This window comes from Anopheles nili, chromosome 3, assembly GCF_943737925.1.
Source record: "Anopheles nili chromosome 3, idAnoNiliSN_F5_01, whole genome shotgun sequence".
Taxonomy (NCBI): Eukaryota; Metazoa; Arthropoda; class Insecta; order Diptera; family Culicidae; genus Anopheles; species Anopheles nili.
This window is the reverse complement of record NC_071292.1, coordinates 51,456,344-51,477,290: the sequence shown is the minus strand read 5'-3', so window position 1 is coordinate 51,477,290 and position 20,947 is coordinate 51,456,344. Positions and strand designations below refer to the sequence as shown.

The window sequence follows — 20,947 nt, the reverse complement described above, 5'->3', positions numbered from 1 at the left end:
ACCCCATTCACCCTCTTAACGGGTGTGCAATTGTTATGGCCACGCTACCAGGAGCACGACTTTCCCCCAAACGGCTTAAACGTGAGGTATTTTCCATATTTCTCCCATCGACAATCGGGTGGGCCAACAATATGCGACGACCTCAGGGAGTGGAAAATCTTGCTTCCTACTCAGTGTCTTTTCCCCGTGGTCCAGCAACGCCACCCCCGTCTGCCATTTGAGCTCGTATTTTTCGTGAAAGGGGCAAAATCTTTAGCACCTTCAACGACAAGGACTGCGTGCAGTGGGGCTGTGAGTTTGTCAGCTTGCCAGGGGTTGAGAAAGAGAGAGAGATAGAGAGCGAACGAACGATCCTGCTTGCCGTGTGACGCAATACGGGAAATTTGTGGCACGATCGTGTAGCCAGCAAAACGCCGAACTCCTGGTTTGTGTTTTCTCCCCTATTAAGGCGCAGCAGCCACGCCGCTCACGGGGGATTTGTAAAATTTTTCGCATATTGACATTTAAATGATCACGTTTGGCTGCACATCAGTTACGCGGAAATTAGCCAGCGTGGCGTAAAGAAATGATACTTTTCCCGCGCTGATCGCTATCGCACCACGATCGCGAGCTCGAGAAAGAGATACTTCTACCTGCCCAACGTCGAGCTCTAATTGCCAGGAAACAGACTTATGGAAGGGAAAATCGCCTGCACGCAAATTGCTACCTCACTGACAGGTGTTCGCTCCCGAAGATCCTGTCAGACGCCCTAACCTGATCGTGCCCGTCCAACTCCACGGAGGTCAAAGATCACACAGTACACGGTCGGCCGGTGTTCCGCTAGCAGGTGAACAACTTAATCAACGACCGACACACCGAAGGAGCGGTTGTTGGCGCGCATTATGTCAACACGTGGCGTGGCGCATGTGCCATAACGCTTGTGGCACCGTTCTTCTCTCGCATCTTCACGATCACGCTGAAGCTGATCGGGCTGTGCTGTGAGATACGCTGATCAGTGCTCGTTTTAGCGTTTCAACCTGCGCGCTCAAGAAAATGGCTCAATTTTTCGTCACACAAGATTAAAGAGGAAAAGTGCGGTGAAAACGATTTATGAACGGTTTGGAGCGTGCGGTGGTTGAAACCGCTCGTTTGCTAGCAAAAAGCCGCCTTACGTAATGCCACCCACAGAAAAAAAAGGCCCCCGCAAAGGCTTATAAGACCGTTCTTCATCGATATCTGCGGTGACGCGATAAGATGTACGCCACCAAACAAACGATCGGACGATCGCTGATCGGTTGCTGGTGGATACATCCTCAAGATCACGCCATCGGAGGTTCGGTTAGGGCTACAACATCACCCACACGAAGGAGGGCCCCTTTTCGGAGAAGAGAAACATAAAGAAACCCTCGCTACATCGCATACTGCACGGGTTGCATGATGAATGCACGATGAGACAATAACAATTGCCCGCACACGAGGCGGCATTGCGTGCCGAAAAACCGGATCTGGGAACCGGTCAAAGGCGCAATGATTTGGTTTCGTGCCGATCGGGTGCAATTAAATTGGCCAACAAGCCACCGAGATGCTTCGCCACTGTCTGCAGCAGACGCGTGCTGCCGTTAAAAACCCACAACCCCACACTAGAGCCTATCTAATCGGGCTCCTTTCTTCTTTTCTGCCAACGCCCAACGCATCAGCCTGGTGTCTGTGGGTTTTTTTTGTTTGTTTTCAGAAAAAAAACACTCACGATCACGTGGCACCACGCGCAACCATTGCGGCCATTTTGGGGTAACGCAACCCCCGTCCGTCCGTCCGTCCGGGTGGCTGCCAGTTTCGGTTAAATGCAATTAGGAAACAACGAATCATGCACACGACCGGTGCAGCTCTGAAACGCGCAAAACGAAAATACCCGCTCTCGCTGCTGGATGCGAATCAGCTGCCAAATCGGGTGAGGAAATCGGCCATTTTTCCCTACCACCCACCCAGGAGGGGGAGGGGGAGGGTGTGGGAGATTGGGGAGGGGGAGGGGGTGAAGTAAGGTTGGAATGTACGGTTCAGCAAGAGGGGCTCATGATAGAGCCCGGGCGCATCTATCGGGAGAAACACCCAGCATTCGGTGTGGTAGGGAGGAAAACGGTTTTTCGTGGTATTTTTTTATTTTTTTTTCTGCCATGAACAGCTCTCCTGCGGTTGAGACCGAGAGCCGAATGGAAGGTACTTGTTCGATGGCATCTCGCCCGTTTGGGGTGCTTTGAATTTGGCGTTCGTTATGGAAAAATATCGCCCCCGAAAACCCTCGCGCCGGTTCGACTTAATTGGGCGATGCTGGCGCTCTAACAATGCTCCCACAATTGCCAACAGTTTATGCGCGCGGTGTGGATCAAAGTCTTGCGCGATCGTGGCACTCCAACCCGACCGATTGAATAAAAAAAAGCTGGGTGGGATCGCCGGGCAGTGTTTTGATAAGCACCGGTCGAAGGGTTTATGCTGCGTGGCGAAGAGCGCCACCGAAACGAGATTCGGTTAAATAAGATATTGCATGTAAATAAATGTAAAGCAAGCAACCACCTTTCTACCCAAAAATGGATTTCGCGCACCTCCGGAACCTTGGGCGGCGCGGGCACATCGGGAACTGGGTCGTTTACGGTGTTAACGACGATACGACGATAAATCATTTAACGAATCGTAAAGAAGCGGCATGACGAGTGATGCAAATGACAGGCAAATGCAAAATTTATGCCCAAAACGCTAGCCGGCGCGCTGTCGTTAAAAGGTTCGCACTTTGGGGTTTGGGAAAATGGTGGGTAAAATCAATATTTACATTTAGGGCAGCCTGAACACTCGGTGCCTGAGGTGCGTTTCGCTTGCTTTAGAGCAATCGATGAGAATCCACGGTCAACACAGGGCTAGAGACAAGGTGCGTTTTACGCATCAACCCACTACAAGCGCATCAACAACGGTTGCTCAACCTGGTGCGTTCGAAAGGTTAGCAACTCTGCGCCTACTGGGGATCTCATGAGGTCGTCAAAATTTTGCAGCATAATAAACATTTCTCGCTTGCTTTGACCCTGCTCCAAAATAAAAAAAACGCTCCGTACAACGCCACGCGTAATCATTAAAAAAAACTGGGGTTTTGATTTTATTATTACACTATTGCAATAAATAGCCACGCTAGTCGAATGCGGGAAAATGGGCGGAAAATGCACGCATCCGGTGCGCGACGCTAGACCATCGACTCGAGAGGGGGCGTCCTCATCTATGACGGCGTATGGCGTAGGAAGATGTGAAGAATGGTTCAAGTGGTTGATGTGTTCCGGATGCGCTGCTACCTTTTGTGAAACAGGTTCGGACTTCTAGCGTCTCCACGTGTCTCCCGTGCCATTCGTCACGCGCGGTCCGTGCGTTCTGACCTAAGGGAATGGAACCGACGGCACCTTATAGTGGTACCCATCGGCATCGAGCGTGTGAGACGGTGCCACTGACGATGGAACGGCGAGCCCGTTCTCTGGCATCTGATAGCTGTAGCCATCGTTCGGGTCGGCTATCCTGGACTGGATCTCCGTCTCATCGGCGCTAGATTCCGCGGCCGTTGTCGTAGGATCGTCAGTAGTCTGGCTGCTGGTTTGCGAAGACGGATGGTACGTCGTAATGGTGTCGTTCTGTGTCGTCGATAGTGGCCCAACTGTGGTCATCCGTGTGAGTAGATCTATCAACGTAGGTCCCGCCAAGTCGTCAGTTCCAAATCTCGCCTCAGGTTGTTGTTCCTGTTCCACCGCGGGAAGATCCGTCGTGGCCAGTGACGTCGCGAAGGTGGTCGTCACGGTGGACGAAAGTGTTGTTGTTTCGCTGGACCCACCCGTAGTGGTGATGGTGGTTGTTTCTTCGTTGAATCGCACTTCCGGCACAAAGTCCGCCTGACCGAGGACCTGGTTTGTCTCCTGCATCTGGTTGATGAGGTCAATCACGGATGGGGTGTCAGCGAGCGAGAAGACTGGCACGTTGGACGTGGTCGTAGGGGTTTGTCCTGTTTCGGCCGTTTGTTCTTCCTGCACCAGGCTGTCCGCTTCCGGGAGGGCGGGCAACAGTGTCGTCGTCGGTTCCGTGGATTGACTGAGCAGGGTTGTGGTGCTCAGAAGTGTGGTAGTTGACGCAGGTTCACTCGTCTCGGACGCTATGCGGTTCTGGAACTCGGGCGCACTGTCTGGTGGAAGGTACTCCGGTGCTGACGTCGATGGAAGCTCAGTCGAGGTCTGTTGCGTTACTACCGTGGAAACGGTTGCCGATGCGTCGGGATAAATGGACACTTCCGGGCGCTTCGTGTCGGGTTGGAAGTCCTGAACAGGGACTTGGTATGTCGTCGAGCTGCCGCTTGTCGACGGATACGTTGAAGACGGGTACTCCGTGGAAGGTTGTCGCGTTGTCGTCGTACTTGGTTCCTTGGGTACCACCAACTCCGGCAGTGGTTTTGGTGGCAGATACTCCAGGGACGTCTTCTCGGTAGTTGTCGTCGTCGGTTCTGTGGTCGTCGCAAGCTGATTGATGTCATTTGGCTCTCCGATGACTTCATTGATGTTGGTTGGAAGCATCACCTCGGGTTTCTTGTAACCGTAGCCCTCATTGTGGTCAAAATCTTGCTGCGTTGGGTACGCTCCAGTTGTCGACGGTGCAGGCGTGGTAGTAGTGGTCGTCGTTGGAGCCTGCGTCGTAGTAGTTGTAGTTGTCGTCGAAGGAGAACTCGGTGTAACGACTTTGTCGACGTTCGCTGACTCTGCGCCATCCTCCGGCGGAAGGTACTCCGGTGCCTGAGTCGAGACCGGACTGACTAGATTCGAGTCCGGATGTACGTCTAATGGGAACTCTGGCCTCTGGTAGTCATACCCCGATCGATCTTCAGCCCGTCGGAACGGCGATGGTTGGATGTCTTGCAGAGGCAGCAAACTGACGGAGGATGCTGTGCCTTTACCATTTGCCCCATCATCGGACTTAATTTCGACCAAAACGGCTCCACCGTTGCCGTTGAGAGACGCCGAGGCACCAACGAAGTTTTGCCGCTTCTGCTTGTCACCGGTCTTTCGCAGCAGATGTGAGACATCCGGCCGAGCAAGGCCACTCGTCACTAGACACGCTGCCAGTATTAGAAGCTTCCACATCTAGAAGAAACATCGCAGAACGTTGAATCAGTATTAAGATCACCGGTGATCGTGAGCTACTAAGTAAAACCCAATTCCACACGACCTCTTCGCTGCGGATCTAGCATAATCACCGCGCTGTTGTCGCGCATTGTGCAAGACCTCATAACTCTCGCACACGCAAATCCGCAACCGCTTACCCACATTCGCTATCGATGCAGCATCTTCCCGAGTAATAAAAAAAATAGCAACCACCGAGCACGGTTTTTAGGTGAAGTTGCCTTTCACCGCAATTAACTACTCATCTTCAATCTCCCGTGCCACACATCGAATGCCATCCTACGGTGGATCAAAACCCGAATTCGACGCCACGGGCTCTGCGAATTATGCAAAAACGCAAACAAATCGAAACGATCAGGTCTACCACCTATCGAGGGGCCACTCTTGCGAGCCTCTCGACTTCATTCCCGGACCCGTTCCAATTCCAGACGGTGGCGCTCGGTTGAACTTTTGCGCCTTCGGTAAGCCGCTGGTGCGACAACTTCCAGACTCCCATAAAGATCGAACCGGCGACAAGCCGGATGGTAAGTGCATGCCTGGGTCGTTGGTAAATCAAATTGAACATCTTCCACATAACAAGTGTCACCAGCCTACGGGATCTTTCCTCTGCAGACGAGATGCACCTTCACACGACCAAAAAGAGCACGTCACCATCGTTAAAGCGGCAACTACTGCGGAGGCCAGACAACTACGGCCTCTGACAGACGGGCTCGCTGACACTGAGTGTCCGATCGGGAGATACTGGAATTAGCCCTCGCTCGCTTCGAGAGATGATCATCCGCTCGTGCAGGTCTGCGAAAGTAAAAGCCCACCATAAAACCTCATCTTCCCGCACGAGAGCTGGACGTGGAAAGTAGGTTTCTAAAACCTTCCCCCTTGGAGAGGGTGTCCATTCCACTCGCGGTGTTCCTTTCCCTAAAGCGCCCCATTGTTGTGTAATGCACCGCGGGCCGCACAACGCAACCGGGATGCAGCTCACAGTGGACCGGATGCTTTAAAGATGGCTGCCGTTAAGAATGCCACTCGCGGGGTTAAATCGATGCGTTTTTTTGCATGCCGGATTTTGCCGATCAATCTTGGCTCGTAACAAATCACCGCAGGGTCGGGAAGTTCATCTCCCGGATGGTGATCGTTCGCTAAACGACTCCTGATGCTACCTTGGGGCCTATTACATCCCGTAACACCCCGTTTGTGACTAAAGGTTGACCTTTCCGTAACGCTCATCTTTGCTGAAAAACAAAACCACCAATCCAACGGCACTAATTCGGGCATTCATTCGGGCGGGGTAGGGGGCTTTCGAAAAGTCGGTCAAACTAAGCCGCATCGAAGGGGAGGCGTGAAATAAATTAAAAAAAAAACCCCCCAACGGAACCGACCGGGAGTCATCTTTCCGATAGTGCGACCTGATCGAGCAAACCTTGCCTAACGGTGGTTCGTGAAATTTGAAAGGAAAAATCGAAAGGATGAACGGCTCGGTTAATAATGTCATTACCGCCAGGCACACACACACACAGCCACGGTCGGTGTTAATGGAGCATGATTTAATTACCACCCACCGGTGTCTGAGGCACCTGATCGTTCAGAAAAAAAAAATCCCCCACGGTGGCATTCTGACGGAGATTGAGCTTCCCCCATTCAATCGCGGTTAATTGCGGTGAAGGAAAATTGAGAGAGAAAAAAAAGTAAGGCATCTTGCGCACACCGGGTCAACTTTGTATGAGTGCACCGGAGATTACAACCCACCCCCTGCAAGGCTAGGCGTTGCTCCACGATTGTGACGATCGATTAATATCTTTATTATTATAATAAACCCACCAATTCTTCGGGTTTATGTTGCGCTTGCCCGATCGCTCGCTGGATGTCACAGCGATTCTATCGCAAGCCCACATCAAATGCGGCCCAATTAGGCACCCCGAAAAAAAAACCTTTCGGTCTCCCTTCGATCATGAATCACGCCCCACCCGGGGGTGGTTTATGTAACTTTCTTCACCACCCTATCACGCCGACCGCACCGACAGAACAATGATAAATTGTGACGAACGCTTGCATGTTCATGCCGTTCGTGTGCATCGATTGCAAACTTCCCTGGGCCCCAGGATGACTTGGCCTGCCGAAGAATAGATTCATAAAATAACGCACTCTCCATTCTCCAAGGGGGTGGCCTTCTCGCGTGAAGAAAAGAAGTGATCGTTCGCTCTTCGGTGACCGATCGGTGTGTTGCGTTGTGCCAGCTAGATGGCCACCTTTCGCCGTTTTGTGTGAATGTCGTGCTCTCTAATGGGAAAATGCGTTTCCCGACCCGACTGGCACGGGCACTGTTCGGGACCGACAACAAGAGCAACAGAAAAAAAAAGGCAAGCCACGCACATTAGCCCCACGGAGAAGGTTTTCCCTTTCACCCGACCAACCGCTCGAAGCTCATCCGAGAAGTGGCCACGATGGATGCGCTTCTTCAAAAAAAAACCACACTCGCCGCGCGCGCGATCGCGCCAAAACGGGTCATCTCACATTGGCATCACATAATCGCCATTACCGAACCGTTTAGTCCGCGCTCGAGCTGTGGCGGGATAGCGCGAAACGATCGATAGTCCCATAAATATCACCGAACCCGGGGCGAATGAGAAGCGCACGGTATCGATTTCATGCGAGCTCATGATCACGATGATCGATCGAACCGTGCCAGAAGAACAATCGGCGCTGCCTGGGTGGGTTTGGGGGATTTTCCTCGGTAGCGAATCCCACGAGCAGAAGCTCCTGAGCTGGGCGATTGCATAAGGAGGAGGTCTGGATCGCAGCAACAAATGGCAACCCTTTTGCGCCAGAGACGTTTGCGATCCGTTTAGCTGCACTTTCGCCCTTTATTTCCTTTTGTGGAACGCCCCATGGACTCCCAAAATGATACCTTCCACAGGAAGCGAGTGAACGCACGCTATTCTCCTGTCTGGAGGTACTCAGACCTCGCTCCAGTATCTCCACAATAACGCGAAAGAAACCCCACAGCTTCACGGACAACTCTCACACCAACGGTAACCTCTAACCTTCCATTAGCGAACAATCGCACCCAAGATCGGCAAAGTGAAACCCAAAACGGAAACGAAGGACCTAAACAAGCTCCAGCAAACCCCGGAAGCAGACGTTCTGTACGTCGATCACTCACCGTGCTTTATCGTGCCGCCACGCTTTTTCAAATGGAACAATGGGAAAATGAACTCGAGACTGCTCGGCTTCCTCTTCTGCCGGATTATCACAGTGTCTTATATCTTCTGAAGAATCAGCACGTCCGTTGACTTCCTGCTTTGTTGGTGAATGTACGATCACACCCGAGCGTTCCGGAGCACTACGATCACACAATGGTTCACTAGCGCTTCCGAAGGATCAGTCAATGTTCGACAATTTGTCACTTCACGTACATAACACCATGGCACGAGGCACGCGTTCACGATCCCCTATAATCCTGCACTGACGACTGTATCAGGGGCGAAAGGGTGAAAAATCAGATATCAGTACCAATGAACAGCAAAAACAGAATTGCCCTCAAAAAAGGACACGCCGTCGAGGATGACGCTGACCTACGGTGCTTGCCAGGATCCGCCCCAAAGGATCGAACGATTTGAATCGATGTGCACGTGCGATCGCCGGGAGAGCACGAATGAAGCGCAGGACTCATCAGCCGCCTAGCTTTATACGTGCCTCGAGTGGTCTAACCCCTGCCACCGAAAAGCCGTGCGATCACCCTTCCTTCCCCACCCCCAACACACACCAGCTCTTGTCTGGGCGGGAAATTATACTGCCGTCGGTTGAAAAGCCACCCCCGAAATCAGTGGGGTGGTTGTTCTGTGGCGCTCGGTTGAAGAGCCGAACAGCCGATCGGTTACGGTTGCGATGGTTTAAAAATTGGAGAAGGGAGCCTTCAAACACCGGTCTGGTATGACTCCGTGCGCTGGGGAGATGCGAAAACCCCCCATCGTCGTCGTCGAATATCGCGACGGCTGGTGGCTGTGCATCCCCTAACTGATGCCTTTGGAGATCGATGTATGGAAGGCTAAGGCGTGTGCATCTTCACGTACGTAGAACAATCGATTTGGAGGTGCGAACGATTTTTGACAAACTATTGAATGGGTTAAGGAGCTAGGAAGATTATTCGATCGCGATGAACACGTCCCTGATATCGCTTATCCATGATCCTGAGAGGGTAGCTTCCTGCCCTGACGTTCGTCACCGTGCGCAGAGACACCCTTGCAGAAGTTCGTGCCCAAGATGGCCACTCCTTCGCCCGGTCCGAGTGTCGCGTTACGGAGACGTACCAAAAAGGTCAAACTTTAACATTTCCCAGTGGCGCTTGCAAGAGGACGTATGTTGCTTTCCACACGAAGCCTCTTCCCGAAGTGGGGCGAAATTGGGGGAACGTTTTTCATCTGCAAAACATCACACCGCACATTCCAGCATGCCCACCAGGAAGAGGGCCCACCGAAGCAAACCGCAAGTGATAAGTAACAAAAGCCCCGAGCAGACGTTCCTCGAGCTACTCGCGCACACATTCCATTCATCAGCACGCATCGGCAGACGGTAAATTTTATGATACCACCCTCTCTTCTCGCAGACGTTTGTTGGCGCCCCCGGGACAGGTTCTACCACCATCCCGAAGGGTGGCTGGGGTCTGGGCGAACTGGGCACCCCTTCCTAATGGTGGCTGTTTCGTTCATGAAGCATTGCTTTTTCGCAATCTTATTTGGTAAGTGCAGCCAAGCCAAGAGGCGAGTGATCTTCGAACCTGATCATGGGTTGTGGCACGCACGAAGAAAAGTAGTAGACGATACTGGACATCTTTCCTACTGCTGCTACTTTGGGAGCTTCAATCTCCCATCAGCGGTTCCATAGTGTAGCGGTTATCACGTCTGCTTTACACGCAGAAGGTCTCCAGTTCGATCCTGGATGGAACCAGTAATTTATTTTATTTTAAGAACACCTTTAAAAGGTTACTACACGGACAGCAGCGAAGACAACTATCAACGGATGACACTAAAATAGAAGAGACGGGGCTCATCTTCTTTACGCTTTATCGCGCGCAGCTGGTTCCATTTTGCATTATTTCATTCTGACGAATAACGCTCTTCCGGGTTGAGATCCGCCTCTCGAGCAAACACCCCATTCCGGCCGAGCACACTCCCGATCCATTTAAATATCACTTCCATAAGGTGTGTGAATTTCCTCTGTCCCGGGAGGTTTTAAATGCCATTAGTGACGCATTTAAGCTCACTCACAGAAATGAACCGATCTTACCCGATAGAAGGGTACAGCCATGTTTCGTTAGAACGCTGTGGGAAGCAACACGGACGCGGACTGTTTGCCTATCTTATCCTGCCGAGATCTGTGTAAAGTCGACCATTGTATTCCCGGGGAGGTTTTTACGAGGGTGGGTGCAAATATGGAGGCGAATTCAAGATCAATTTTTGCGGTGGAAGAATAAACCGTGAAATTGGAAGAAAATGCATTGTTTTATGTCAATCAAAAGAGACACTGAGCTTTAGTATGACGATCGACCGGCTGTTGATTGAAGGTTTGAAGGAAAAAAGGAGACAACAAAAATGCATCTTTACACACGTTTAAAACGCATGTGTGCATCGTAGTAAGCCATAAGTCCACGCGATCGCACGCATGCATCCATAACGTTCCCACATCCACGATATTCCCAGCATCCCGGTAACCTTTCCGTTTTCGGGCAAGGATCAGCGCTCCGTCCGGCATAAATCTTTCCCTTTTTCGCCAGGCCACGCGCCAAGCGGTTGTGAATGGTGATTTCCGTGTCACCCGGTGTGCATTTCTCCTGCATGCAATTCCTCGATCTCCACGGTTTCGTGGGGCCAGGATCTCGCACATCTCTCGAAACATCCCGTCATATATTTAGTTTTTTTTCCCCAATCTGCATCTACAACGCCGGTCTCATATTCCAACCACCAAACGAACGGAACACACGCCTCACAAAACGCATCGCGCATCGTGATCGATCACACCGTACCACGTGCGATGCACCCGAACGATGCGTCGAGGGTTGCATGCAGATTATGCAACGGTGACACTTTTTTTTTTCGTTCAGCAATGGCGCTCTTTTTTTCCCACCCTTTCGTTGTATCACCACCGCGAATCCTTTGCGCCGCATGATGCTCGTCCACGATGATTTATGGCACCCATTAAAACAAGGAGTCTGATGGCCTTTCGGGGGTGCCCGGCTCGAGGTCCCAGGCTCGACTTAATGACGAATATTTCAATTGCGTTGCCCACCATTGTTTCGTCACTTTGACTGACATATCGAGTGATGCCTTTTTTCTCACCTCAACCCTTCAGGGTTCGATTGAATTGTGCACGTTAATTGGAACGCCGGCTGGCCGGTGGTCCACCGCCAGGCGACCCATTACATGTTAATCATGGAATTATTAAAAGCCTGCGCACCGCAATAAATCTGCACCCCATTCAGAAGCCCACGCGTTGGTGAACGGTTTTGATTAACGTGTCAATTTCGGTTGACGAACAGCCGATTAAATCAACGCCCGGTGGCCGTATCTCGGTGGCATTATGGCGTTCCATCAGCACACCGTCATCGTCAGCACGTCTGACGCCATTCAATCATTCCCCGTTTTCCTGATCACTCGTCGTTGGTGTGCCAAAGGAGTCAAGGAGCCTGCTTTCCGATGGATGGAATAATTGTCGAATGCATCCCACACACATTCCCGGCTTGGCGTTGTAATGAGCCGGATCCCGGGGCTCGTCCTGTGTCATTGTGTGATCTCATAAACCGCGCACGGGTACCGTTTAATTGAACAGATCGGGCTACGATAATGAGCCGATCACGTCAACTACCGTGTTTCGGATTATCGATGCGAAGGGCCATTTAGTGAAGGACACGCGCGGTTCTCCAAGGGATGCGACTGGGAAATAAAAAAAAGGGAAACCACCCGGATGCCCTTCGGAGGGTGAGAAATTTTTAGGTGTGTGTGGGATGAGCATTTAGGTGCCCAGCCCTATCACATCCTGACCCTGACCGCTGGAAAGCCGATCTGACGGTGCAAGGTTACGAGGGCCTGCCCTGGCTGGTAGCTTAAACGGCTGCAGGGCGACCGGAATCGGAATGCAAGCGTCCGCGTGTATGCTAACCCCTAATAAAGTCGATCGTGAAAAGCTTTGCTTCAAGGACGACATCACACATCGACATCGCACGTGGATTCTCACACGTCGATTAAGTCCGTGGTTCGGCATTAACAACAACAAAAAAAAAGCACCCAACGTTTCGGTTTTGTGCGAGTCGATAAAAAAAAACATCAAACGACTTTTATGGTAATGCTCTGTTTGACTTATCGCGCACGGTAACGGCGCAGATGCGCTGAGGATGATAATGCGCGAACGCTGGAATCCCATCGCGTAACCGCCCGTTTGTTCGAATGTAGGTCTTCTGCTCTTCTGCTTGAGCGAAATGGGTCTTATCGGTGTTTGGGGTGCTGTGTGTTTTAGCTGGACGTCGTCTGTTTTTAGAAACGATCACCTCACATCCCATTCACAGCTCCTTTTAGCTTCGCTCGCGCGTGACGCATTTGAACCATATCGATCGCGGATGAGCAGGGTTGGTTTTTTTTTTCTCTTTCGCCTCATCCATACTTGAAGCGTACTTCTCAAACGACACGCGGTTTGTGCACTTCGTGCGATGCAATTAAATGTCAATAAGTCGGTGTCTCCCGGCGCCGCGGCGTGAGAATTCGAATGCCTACGATCACTGCCAGGACCCTTTAGGGTTGGCGTGTGATCGTGGCACAAATGGTGGACGGGCCGGTACGAGTGCCCTAGAGTGTGTGTGTGTGTGTGTTCTGGTGCCATCCCCCTAAAACACACCGACGGAGCATAATAATGTCATTAAACTTGACTCCAGTGCGCTTGAGCGCCGGCGTGGGGTGCCGGTCCTTAAGGATGGAAGCCCTTCGGTGAAGCGAACAAGTAATTACGCGCTGGCCGCACGAGGGCACGTGCTGTCCTACTTTGCCTCCCTCAAAAGGGCTCGTCGGCGACCCTTTACGCTAAATATGTTGCATCGTGTGCGGATCACCGCGTATCACCGATGATTGGCCGATGGATGTGGGCCCTTGCGCCTGATAGAGTGGGCCCTTTTTTCTTGCGTCCATAACGCGCCGATACCCATGTAAGCGTAGTACCGAGTGACCGATTTGGAACCCGCGGGTACCATAAAAGCAGCCCCGCACACGGTTGCAGCAAAAGGGCACCTCCTGCTCCTGCAAACACACGCGGACGCACATTTTTCCTGCCGCATCTTCGCGATTTGACGCAAAAGGCGCAGCTTCCCGCGCATCCCAACGGGTGCGTGTCACGGCTCACGACCTACACCGTGTGCGGGGCCAACAGACACACACACGCACACACGTAACACGCGTCCTCGGAGGCGCTGCTCATATGCAGTTTTGCGCGTGGAGTTTTTCTTTTTTTTGCTTTGCGATGCTTTCTGGGTCTCATCACTCCGGGCCCGACGGCCCAGGGATGGCTTTTCACCGATGGAGCATAAGCTTGCTTTTTTTTAGCATACGCTGAATAGTAATCATCCCGAAACCCGCGCTCGTTGCCGGTGCACGATTCGTGTGGCTGTTTCGCTACGCCCAAAAACCGTTTCCAACCCGGACAATGGCCACGATGGCCGCGCGGGATGGGATTATATCATCGGATTTGGGGCCAGTGTCGCAAAGCAAAAAAATAAATGAATAAAGCCCACCAAGAAGAAGGACCAGCAAGCGTGAGGCGAAAATTGCGCGCCAGATTCCGCCTTCCTTCGAGCGGCACTATGCTAATGAGACATATTTTTAAAATGTAACGCACGCGAGCGCGTTGATGGGGTTGAAGCGCTGTGGATGCTGCGCTCGGAAACGGGCGGTCCTGGAAGAAAGCGAGGAGTGTGGCTGTTTTTGTTTTGTTTGTTTGAATACAACGATTACAAGTGTATCCTGGCCGCAGGTCGATGGCCAGAAGTCGTCTTGCTCAATATAGACGAGGAGCTAGAATGTTTTATCGAGTAAAAAATGTCCTTGCTGCTTTGCTGAAACACGAGTGGACACATGGTGGACACATATATTCGCAGATGTATCATTACACAAGGAAGAAGGCCCGTGTGCGATGGTCACAACCTTTCAATAGCTGTGCCGTACCCAGCCTCAATAATTGGGCATAATTCAAGTTCACTGGGTGGATGCGTGGAAGCGAAATTGATACCTTCGCGTTATTTGTTTAGGATCCATGTACCCATTTACGGGTGATCAGTACCAATCACTCGAACAGCATTGACCCTTTCAAACGCAGCGCTTCTCCTTGCATTATTGCATGGATCAGGCTATGATCTGAACGAGTGTGGGATTGGTTATTATCAGCGATATACACCGCAGCAAAATGAAGCGAACATTTGTGTCCAAAGAGTACTCAGAATGTTGCAGAATTTAGGACGATGGTACGTTATTGTTAATTATTTACGAACGGCTTGGTCGTATTTGGTTTGGATAATTGTTTGTGAGCTGAAAGGCATTTCCTCCCAACAGCCGCAGATAGCCTTATCCCGGGCTGACTCGGTTACAGGACGATGGTACGGCTATACAAGTTTATTTTTAATATTATATTAGCCGTCAATGTGTCTGGTTTATTTGAATGCTGTTAGAAATCAATCAAAAAATAAATAACTTCATTTCAAACATGAGATATAAATTTCAATCAACACATTTTCACTCCGCCGTAGCTATCAAGAGAGTACTCAACATGGAGTTATGTACGCAGGAGCCTAACTGACGCATAAGTTTCAACGCTGTGCTACCGGAAAAAAAACTTTATCGTGTTGGCGCTTTTAGCCTTCATTTCTTTAATACATTACAACCATTAGAGTTTAAGCTGTTTTCTGTCAGTCTTGTTCTAGTATCAGCATCGAAAGGTTGCTGATACTATAAAATACCATACCCCAGGCCCCGTAAACCAGTGTTGGTGTAGGTACAGATTGTTCTGTCGTTTATTGAAATGGATGTGGTTCCGGGTTTCAACACCAACTGTTGAAAGTACCGAAACGGCTCGATAAGTGAGGTTAATTCGCCGATTTGCAGTGTAGTGAACACAGTGGTTCCTACAGTGCAAAGGTGGCCATATTCCTCCCGTCCATTCAAAGGTGGCCATGTTCTATCGAAAAAGAAGAAGCCCAGGTTTTGCTCGGTCGCTTTCTGTGCGCATATCCGTATAAGCACGATACAGCACCGATTTGTTCAATGAAATATTACAACGAAATCGTGAAAAAAGTGAAGCAAATTAAGCTGCCGCAAACGTCTCGTTGCTAAATCACGGTCCTAGCGAAAATTTCCGTGGAAGTAGCGAGGAAACGTAAGCAGCCCGGCGATGGGCGGGCAGAAATTCCAATACGATGAGAGTGGAGGGACATTCTTCTACTTCATTCTTTCGTTCTTGGCGCTGATTCTGGTGCCAACCACCTTCTACTTCTGGCCCCGCAGGAAAAAGGAAGGTAAGCATCACGGACTTCTCGTAGTTTCATCTTCCAGAGACGGTACAGCCAGGAAAATGGCCAGGTGATCAATTTGTTGAATGCGTATGTGGATGCCTGCCCACGTTACCAAGTAAGGGGCACGACGAGCTGTCAAAAAATCGGTCGAAAGTACAGTTACGTGGCATCATTTCTTTTCTTGGTTTCATTCCGCTCGAGCACCTTTTCGCTTTCTCCAGTACAGGGCCGGAATGTTGCGGGAAAGCCGCAGCAATAACTTTCCATTGGTAAATCCTTCGCGAAAGGGAATTGTAAAAACCCTCGTGGCCCTTAAATTGGGTCTGCTAGATACCGAAAACTTATTCTCCACGCTGGATGTCTGCGGAACAATTGTGTAAACAATTGATAGATTCAACAGAACCTGCTTCAGCATGGTTGCATACGTGGATTCAACTGAAGCTCTTTTTTATTCTGTGAATTTAATTCTTCAAGTCATTCTTTTTCTCGCTTCGCACACACTATGACCGTAATTTCAAAATCCGGTGCCAAACCGATATGGTTGCTTGGTTTCTGTGGTTTGGTACTGCAGAAGTAATGAGATATCGTATCACGGTTTGTTCCGCCAGCCTGTTTCGTCTTGTGGAAAGAAACAAAATTAATCGCTACTTCTCTGAGTTTACAGAATTACTCACCGAAAGGGGCTGAGCAAAAGACGAGCATAGACTGAGTCGTTGATATTTGCTCCAGTACCCGTAAACGCGAGTGCGTTACCCTGCAGACAAAATATATCATGCTAAATATTCCTACAACCCCTAAAAGGGCGACAATTGTTCAGGTTCACTTTATATCTGTTCATTCGGTTTGCGCAGCTTGTTTTTGCATACTCGTTGGCTCATTTGCTGCTTTAGAAAGAGCACAAAATTATCATACAGTCGCTTTTAATTAGGAAATTTGTATTCGTAATACCTGTACGGACTTAATTATTAACGCTCAATGCTATTATTTCAGATCCTTTTACGAATAAACGAAATTGCAACTGCGAGGGATGCGTGCGAAAGCGGATCAGCATGGAAAATTCCGACCCGTACAAGGGCACCAAGGAGCTGTTGGTGAAACTCGCAATCGTCGCCGGCTGGGCACTGCTGGCCTTCCTTACCTACAAGGTGTCCCAGTTCGACTACGAGATGTCCAACTTCGATCCGTATGAGATCCTGGGCGTACCGCTCGGATCCTCCCAGAAGGACATCAAGAAAGCGTACCGCACGCTGTCGGTGGTGCTCCATCCGGACAAGGAAACTGGTGATGAGAAAGCCTTCATGAAGCTCACCAAAGCCTACCAAGCGCTGACGGATGACGAGGCCCGCAAGAACTGGGAAAAGTACGGCAACCCGGACGGTCCGGGCGCGACCTCGTTCGGTATCGCACTACCATCGTGGATTGTTGAGAAAAAAAACTCCGTCTGGGTGCTGGGACTGTACGTTCTCGTTTTCATGATTGCGCTACCGTTCGTGGTCGGCACGTGGTGGTACCAATCGATCCGCTACAGTGGCGATAAAGTCCTGCTCGACACGACCAACTTGTACTGGTTCTTCTTCCACAAGACGCCCCACATGGCGGTAAAGCGCGTTATCATGATACTGTCGGCTAGCTTGGAGTTTCACAGGCGTCACAACAGCCAAGTGGTGGAGCGGCCATCGGACAACGTGGAGGTGCCGGCGCTGATGCGCGAAATGCCTTACGTGAACGAAAAGTGCAAAGAACTGCCCTTTTCGCACAGCTACTCACTGAAATCGCGTACAATATTGCATGCGCACCTTTCGCGCATGATGCTCAACCCGAACACGCTCGAGCTCGATCGTCAGCTGATCGTACGCAAGTGTCCCTACCTGATTCAGGAGATGGTGAGCTGCGTCAGTCACCTGTTTATGCTGGCGTACGCTAGGAAGAGTATGTGTTTCTACCCCTAAAAGGCGTTCAACCAACTTTTGTTAACAAAATTGTATGTATGTTTTTCTTTGCATTTTAGTTCAACGAGTACCGTCGATTGAGACGATCGAAAACTGCATGAAACTGTCACCGATGATCATACAAGGTTTGCGCGAATCCGAGCATCCCCTAATGCAGCTACCCCACATGACGAAGGAAATGCGCGCCTATATGGCGCGAAAGCACAACACCCGCAACCTGCAGCAGCTGGCCCAACTGAAACCGGACCAACGCCGTGCGGTTCTTCGCAGCTTAACGGACGAGCAGTACAGCAACGTGGTGAAAGTTCTCGGCAACATGCCGCTGATAGATTTCAGCATAAAGTGTGAAGTGGTCGACGACGAAAACTCGAACGTGGTGACAGCGGGCGCGATCGTGACCGTAACGGTTGAGTTGGTGCGCCGCAGCATGTCCGATCTGTTTGGCGACACGACGGCTAAGGAGAAACAAGGAATCACGTACGTTTGTTTGCTACATAACATATTGGGTGGGGAAAAATTCCTCCGTTTTATTTTCACCATTCATTCTACGACCTTTGAAGGGAAAGCAACGACGAAGGCGATACCGGAGAAGGTGACGCGGACGGAGAGCAAGAGGGCACGGACGATCAGAAGCAGGATGTGAAGGAGAAAAAACAATCCGGATGGCAGCCGAAGCACAACAAGGGCCACAAGAACAAGGCGAAGGCGGGAGGGCCCAAAAATCGGCGGATGGCGGCAGCGGCTTTTAAGGCAGCAACCGCAGCCGCTGCAGCGGCCGCAACCGCCACCCCACCGGTGGAAAGTGCCGCCAAGCAACCGAAAGCGAAGACCAAGGTACGTGTTGTGTCATTATCGTGATAAGATAGCTTCCCCGAGAGAGAGTTTGTTTTGTAGGTGTTTGAATATCGAACAATGTTTAACTTTCGCTTGATTGCGTCCTTCCAGTCCGGCAAAAGCAGCGACCGGAAAGAGCAAGGGGACGATGATGAGGATTCGGCAGACGCGGAAAGTGGCGCTGAGAGTGACAATGATGCCAGCGAAGCTGCAGCGGACGATGATGACGAATGGGAAAAGTAAGTAAAACACGAGTACCCCATTGCCGCCGTCGTTCTGCGGTGGTACTAATATTTAACTATGGTTTTTTAATGGGCTGTCGTCTACGTTGTGCTTGAAGGTTACAGCAAAAGCTCAACAAGAGAGAAAAGCTGGAAGGGCGATCGAAGGTGTCCCATCCGGTACACTGTCCACTCTACCCTGAGGTAAAATGGCCATCAAGCCGATGGAACCGTATCCGGAGGAGCGTAACATCACAACTAACGATCGATTGGTTCTCACTTCCTTTACAACAAATGGCAGGAAAAGCAAGAGTACTGGTGGACGTATATCTGCGACCGGAAATCGCGCACGTTGCTGACCGTTCCGTACCACGTGACGAACCTGATACACCGTGAAGAGGTGCAGCTGAAGCTGACGGCTCCCAAGTGGGCCGGCATGTACGTGTTTACCGTTTGCCTGAGGTCGGATTCGTATTTTGGCATGGACCAGCAGCTCGATCTAAAGCTCGACGTGAAGGATCCGGCAGCCATCCCGACCGAACACCCGCAGTGGGACATCAGTGATGCCGAATCGGAGCAGCACGAGATGCAGGCGAATGACAGCGAATTCACCACCGACTCGTCGGACGGCGAGGAGGACTCGCGCAAACGAACGGACTGAGCAAGGATACAAGGGGGTAGAGGGGGCACGCTACGGAGGGTGTTATGTTGCCTCTCCAGCCTGGCGCCGCCAGGGGGGACACACTTGCGCAGACATACATATTTTCTCTTTTTACGGATTAACTCGACGGAGTTCAGAATTCCGTTGCAAAGTACAATCGCATGTGCGCGACGGTTGGCCCAGAACATTGATATTTTGTTGTGTGTGTGTTTTTGTCTCATGCTGTGTGGATAACAATTTCATCCCGTTTATTATCCCCGCACGGAAGGAGACGACTGATATCGCGGTCACACTGAAAAAAGAGCAATGAGCGTACACGCACGTTCGTCACTTAGCAGAGCGAATGTTCGGAGATATTGAAAGAGTGAGAGTTGCGTAGAGGCATGGGAAATGGTAAGATAGTTTATATTTGTGTTCCTGTGGAATAAAGGTATGGTGAAATTGTGGCACCCTTCGGGTAGAATAGAAATATACGAAAAAATTAAAAGAAACATTTGACTGTTGATGAGCCTTTTTTTGTTGATACTTTATCTGCTATACAACCAATCGATTAAAAAGATGACAGAATGAAATTTATTACAGGAGAAGTACTGGAAATTGTTTAATTAACGTCATTCGTAATGAAAGAAAGCTGTTTGTTAAAAAAAAAACGGAAAAGAAATTTTTGTCACCTAACAGGTGGAGTCGAACCACTCCGGCGCTAACCGGCTACAGGTTTGAAGCCTGCACCCTGGACCGCCAGAGGTCAGCTAGGTGCCAAAAGTGCTGTCAGTTGCAATATATATACGACACGTAACATAAAACATGTTCTAGTGATGTATAAGTTCGACTGGTATAGATACTGTACCACATGGTAAGAGAACTTACAACAGTCGAATTTAAACACGCAGTCGCTTCGTTACATAGCGTCACATAGCAATCGGAGGAATAACCTATCTATTATCAACTTTTTACTCGAAAACATTATCTCCTCGTCCCTTTATGGACGAATATGTATGGACGGCGAGGAGGACTCGCGCAAACGAACGGACTGAGCAAGGATACAAGGGGGTAGAGGGGGCACGCTACGGAGGGTGTTATGTTGCCTCTCCAGCCTGGCGCCGCCAGGGGGGACACACTTGCGCAGACATACATATTTTCTCTTTTTACGGATTAACTCGACGGAGTTCAGAATTCCGTTGCAAAGTACAATCGCATGTGCGCGACGGTTGGCCCAGAACATTGATATTTTGTTGTGTGTGTGTTTTTGTCTCATGCTGTGTGGATAACAATTTCATCCCGTTTATTATCCCCGCACGGAAGGAGACGACTGATATCGCGGTCACACTGAAAAAAGAGCAATGAGCGTACACGCACGTTCGTCACTTAGCAGAGCGAATGTTCGGAGATATTGAAAGAGTGAGAGTTGCGTAGAGGCATGGGAAATGGTAAGATAGTTTATATTTGTGTTCCTGTGGAATAAAGGTATGGTGAAATTGTGGCACCCTTCGGGTAGAATAGAAATATACGAAAAAATTAAAAGAAACATTTGACTGTTGATGAGCCTTTTTTTGTTGATACTTTATCTGCTATACAACCAA

The 20,947-nt window shown here is 50.3% G+C and overlaps 2 protein-coding genes and 2 non-coding genes across 5 annotated transcripts; 2 read left to right on the top strand and 2 right to left on the bottom strand.

Annotated features, from left to right (window-relative positions):
* Positions 1 to 3,389: 3,389 nt before the first annotated feature.
* LOC128724586 (mucin-2-like) lies at positions 3,390 to 5,260 on the bottom strand. Its single transcript, XM_053818309.1, has 2 exons — positions 5,243 to 5,260; positions 3,390 to 5,129 (listed from the first exon to the last, which is right to left on the bottom strand). Exons 1-2 carry the CDS (start codon positions 5,258 to 5,260, stop codon positions 3,390 to 3,392), a joined length of 1,758 nt encoding a protein of 585 aa, XP_053674284.1.
* Positions 5,261 to 10,036: 4,776 nt separating this feature from the next.
* Positions 10,037 to 10,109, top strand: Trnav-uac (transfer RNA valine (anticodon UAC)). The gene has a single exon. It is a non-coding gene; the product is annotated as a tRNA-Val (tRNA).
* A 5,230-nt stretch (positions 10,110 to 15,339) lies between these two features.
* LOC128727477 (translocation protein SEC63 homolog) lies at positions 15,340 to 19,951 on the top strand. 2 transcript variants are annotated; one of them, XM_053821393.1, is made up of 7 exons: positions 15,340 to 15,705; positions 16,693 to 17,631; positions 17,711 to 18,128; positions 18,212 to 18,485; positions 18,597 to 18,724; positions 18,826 to 18,910; positions 19,008 to 19,951. In XM_053821393.1, the coding sequence occupies exons 1-7, from the start codon at positions 15,582 to 15,584 to the stop codon at positions 19,365 to 19,367; spliced, it is 2,328 nt and encodes a 775-aa protein (XP_053677368.1). In that variant the 5' UTR covers positions 15,340 to 15,581; the 3' UTR covers positions 19,368 to 19,951. The 2 variants fall into 2 exon arrangements, with proteins under 2 accessions (XP_053677368.1, XP_053677369.1); XM_053821394.1 differs by having other exon boundaries at positions 18,212 to 18,491.
* Positions 19,952 to 20,035: 84 nt separating this feature from the next.
* On the bottom strand, positions 20,036 to 20,122 carry Trnastop-uca (transfer RNA opal suppressor (anticodon UCA)). Its single transcript has one exon. It is a non-coding gene; the product is annotated as a tRNA-Sec (tRNA).
* Between the last annotated feature and the right edge of the window lie 825 nt (positions 20,123 to 20,947).